Below are 3,680 nucleotides of genomic sequence, written 5' to 3'. Positions count from 1 at the left end.
TAATGGATTATGGTCATTGTAGTTAATTACCACGTTTCTGCACTGAACTTGGTTGAATATTTGCTTAGTGAAAACTGCAACTCCCTTCAGTCCAGCGTCCCAACTAGTTCTTGACTTGATTTATCTTGTGAATGATTTGATTTCGCTCTAGAGAAACAGCGCGTTGGGCTCACCAGAAAAAAGAACTAAGTGGAAGTCAAGTAATTGAACCAACGATTACTCGCTCAGGTGGAACAAACTTAAACGTGCACCTTTTCTTCAATGCTGAAATGCTCATTGAGAAAATAGAAAGGTGTCATAATGTGTTATTTTTTTCAAAAACATATTTTCTGAATTTAAAAGTAATCCAAGAAATAATCCTCTAGTTTTTCAAGTGTATCTGTAATCTGACTACAATATTTTTGCTGGCAACATAACTGATTACATTTACAGTTTTCTGTAATCAGATTACATGTAACTGATTACGTGTAATCGGTTACTCCCCAATCCTGCCTCTGACTACCACAGGTACTGTATATGGCTCACTGTCTCCCTAACCCTAGACCTGACCCTAACCCCTGTCTCTTATACACATCTAGATGTGTATAACCCCCTACTGCTGTTTTGCATGAAATGTGTCACTGTGTGTTAATAAAGTACCTATCTATCGGTCTGTTTAGGAAGCGTCGGTCATGGCTGAGCTTCACCATCCCAACGTGGTGTGTCTGCTGGGTGTAGTGACCCAGGAACAGCCTGTCTGCCTGCTGTTTGAGTTCCTAAACCAAGGGGACCTCCATGAGTTCCTCATCATGCGCTCTCCTCACTCTGACGTGGGCTGTAGTAGCGACGAGGACGGGACTGTCAAGTCCAGCCTGGACCACGGAGACTTCTTGCACCTGGCCTTACAGGTAACTACCATAACTTGCACAAATTGCTCTCCATCCAGGGGCGCTGTTCCGTAGCAGATCCTTTGCCTCGCAACTTGTGTGGATGTGGTGTGGTGTTGAGATAGGCAGGAGATACATTTCTGTTACTCCGAAAATTCTATTCTATTCTAGGTGGCTGCTGGGATGGAGTACCTGGCCAGTCACTTCTTCGTCCATAAGGACCTGGCGGCCCGTAACATCCTGGTGGGAGAACAGCTCCATGTCAAGATCTCTGACCTGGGCCTGTCCAGAGAGATCTACACCTCAGACTACTACAGGTATGTACTCATCCTAACCCTAGCACTAACCCTATCTCTGACCTGGCCTGTCCAGAAAGATCTACACCTCAGACTACTACAGGTATGTACACATCCTAACCCTAGCACTAACCCTATCTCTGACCTGTCCAGAAATATCTACTCCTCCGACCAGGGTTGGGCAGGTTGCTTTCTAAATGTAATCCGTTACAGTTGGATTACCCAAACTTTTGGATTACCCAACCTCAGTTACTTATTCTGATTGCTTTCAGTTACTTTTAGATTACTTTCCCCTTAAGAGGCATTAGAAGAAGACAAAAATGATGGATTAAAAGCATTTGGTGTGTCATCATAGTAGTCTCTGACTTGTGGTCAGTAGTGCTGAACGATTAGTACTGTTTTAGGTCGTTTCGGTTTGATTATACAAATATAATCATGGGGGGTTTTTTCGCTTTAGATCCTTTTTTGAAACATTAAATGCATTATGAAATAAATACGATTTAAAAAGCCAAAAATAGTGAGCATTCGATTTCCAAAACATTGAACATATTCCATTGTCTCTCTCGGGTCAATATTTGGTAGACATCATTAGAAAAATAGGAAATTACTATGAAATATAAAAATATTTCAGTTTTATATATTACTTTGTTGATTACTTTATTATTTGTCATTCTTAAAGTCATCATCTCATCTCTGCTCAGGCAGTAGCAGCCTGCCAGACCATCTAATGTTTTTTCTGTGCTCCCCATACTTTACTGTCTTTAGTCATCCTATTTAGCTAGGCTAGCCTGCCGAAGTATGTTGCAGAGCTGTCTGATGAAATAATTTTACTAGTTCTTCAAAGTAGATGCTTTCACGAACTGTCTATATCCCTCTCGTTGTTGTGTTGTGTATCTTACCTATAGGCCAATGGACTCTGGAGGCATCCAGCGGATAGGGAGCAAAGCCTTGGGCTGGACCCTGGAATAATAATAATAGTTATTTATAAAAAATGTAAATGTAATACCAAAAGTTACTTTTATATTTTTATATACAAGATCAATCAAAATCAGTGGGAACGTAAGCACACTAAACATAACAGCAATGACAAACTAACCAGGTGAGTACATAAAAATAACAGCAATGACAAACTAACAGGTGAGTACAACAACATAACAATGACAAAACCAGGTGAGTACACCAAACATAACAGCAATGACAAACTAACCAGGTGAGTACACCAAACATAACAGCAATGACAAACTACCAGTGAGTACACCAACATAACAGCAATGACAAACCAGTGATACACCAACAGGAAGTGAGCATTGAATGCACTGACTGTAAGATGCTCTGAATAAGAGTGTCTGCTAAATGACAAAAAAATAAAAATGTAAATATGCCTGTAGTAGTGGAGGTGTACAGGGGCAGGTCTAGGGTTAGGGTTAGGTCAGGTCTAGTTTAGGGAGACAGTGAGCCATACAGTACCTGTGTAGTCAAGGCAGGATTGGGAGTAACCGATTACACGTAATCATTACATGTAATCTGATTACAGAAAACTGTAAATGTAATCAGTTATGTTGCCAGCAAAATATTGTAGTCAGATTACAGATACACTTGAAAAACTAGAGGATTATTTCTTGGATTACTTTTAAATTCAGAAATATGTTTTTGAAAAAAATAACACATTATGACACTTTCTATTTCTCAATGAGCATTTCAGCATTGAAGAAAAGGTGCACGTTTAAGTTTGTTCCACCTGAGCGAGTAATCGTTGGTTCAATTACTTGACTTCCACTTAGTTCTTTTTTCTGGTGAGCCAACGCGCTGTTTCTCTAGAGCGAAATCAAATCATTCACAAGATAAATCAAGTCAAGAACTAGTTGGGACGCTGGACTGAAGGGAGTTGCAGTTTTCACTAAGCAAATATTCAACCAAGTTCAGTGCAGAAACGTGGTAATTAACTACAATGACCATAATCCATTACTGGCTCGGACAGAGACAGAGGTGGATACACCTTACGCCTCCTACGTTAGGTAAGATACACAACACAACAACGAGAGGATATAGACAGTTCGTGAAAGCATCTACTTTGAAGAACTAGTAAAATTATTTCATCAGACAGCTCTGCAACATACTTCGGCAGGCTAGCCTAGCTAAATAGGATGACTAAAGACAGTAAAGTATGGGGAGCACAGAAAACATTAGATGGTCTGGCAGGCTGCTACTGCCTGAGCAGAGATGAGATGATGCTTTAAGAATGACAAATAATAAGTAATCAACAAAGTAATATATAAACTGAAATATTTTTATATTTCATAGTAATTTCCTATTTTTCTAATGATGTCTACCAAATATTGACCCGAGAGAGACAATGGAATATGTTCAATGTTTTGGAATCGAATGCTCACTATTTTTGGCTTTTTAAATCGTATTTATTTCATAATGCATTTAATGTTTCAAAAGGATCTAAAGCGAAAAAACCCCCTGATTATATTTGTATATCAAACCGAAACGACCTAAAACGTACTAATCGTTC

At 39.3% G+C, this 3,680-nt stretch overlaps 1 protein-coding gene across 1 annotated transcript in view; it reads left to right on the top strand.

Annotated features, from left to right (window-relative positions):
* Nucleotides 1–3,680, top strand: part of LOC111971364 (inactive tyrosine-protein kinase transmembrane receptor ROR1) — a 66,976-nt gene that overhangs the window by 55,906 nt on the left and 7,390 nt on the right. Inside the window, exons 10-11 of the mRNA XM_023998105.2 lie at nt 660–887; nt 1,038–1,183. Of these exons, the coding sequence (XP_023853873.2) occupies nt 660–887; nt 1,038–1,183 (374 nt within the window). The remainder of the gene's footprint in view (nt 1–659; nt 888–1,037; nt 1,184–3,680) is intronic.

The sequence above is a fragment of the Salvelinus sp. IW2-2015 genome, linkage group LG13 (assembly GCF_002910315.2).
Source record: "Salvelinus sp. IW2-2015 linkage group LG13, ASM291031v2, whole genome shotgun sequence".
Classification (NCBI taxonomy): domain Eukaryota; kingdom Metazoa; phylum Chordata; class Actinopteri; order Salmoniformes; family Salmonidae; genus Salvelinus; species Salvelinus sp. IW2-2015.
The sequence above is the reverse complement of the archived record's forward strand: the minus strand, read 5'-3'. Positions and strand labels throughout refer to the sequence as shown.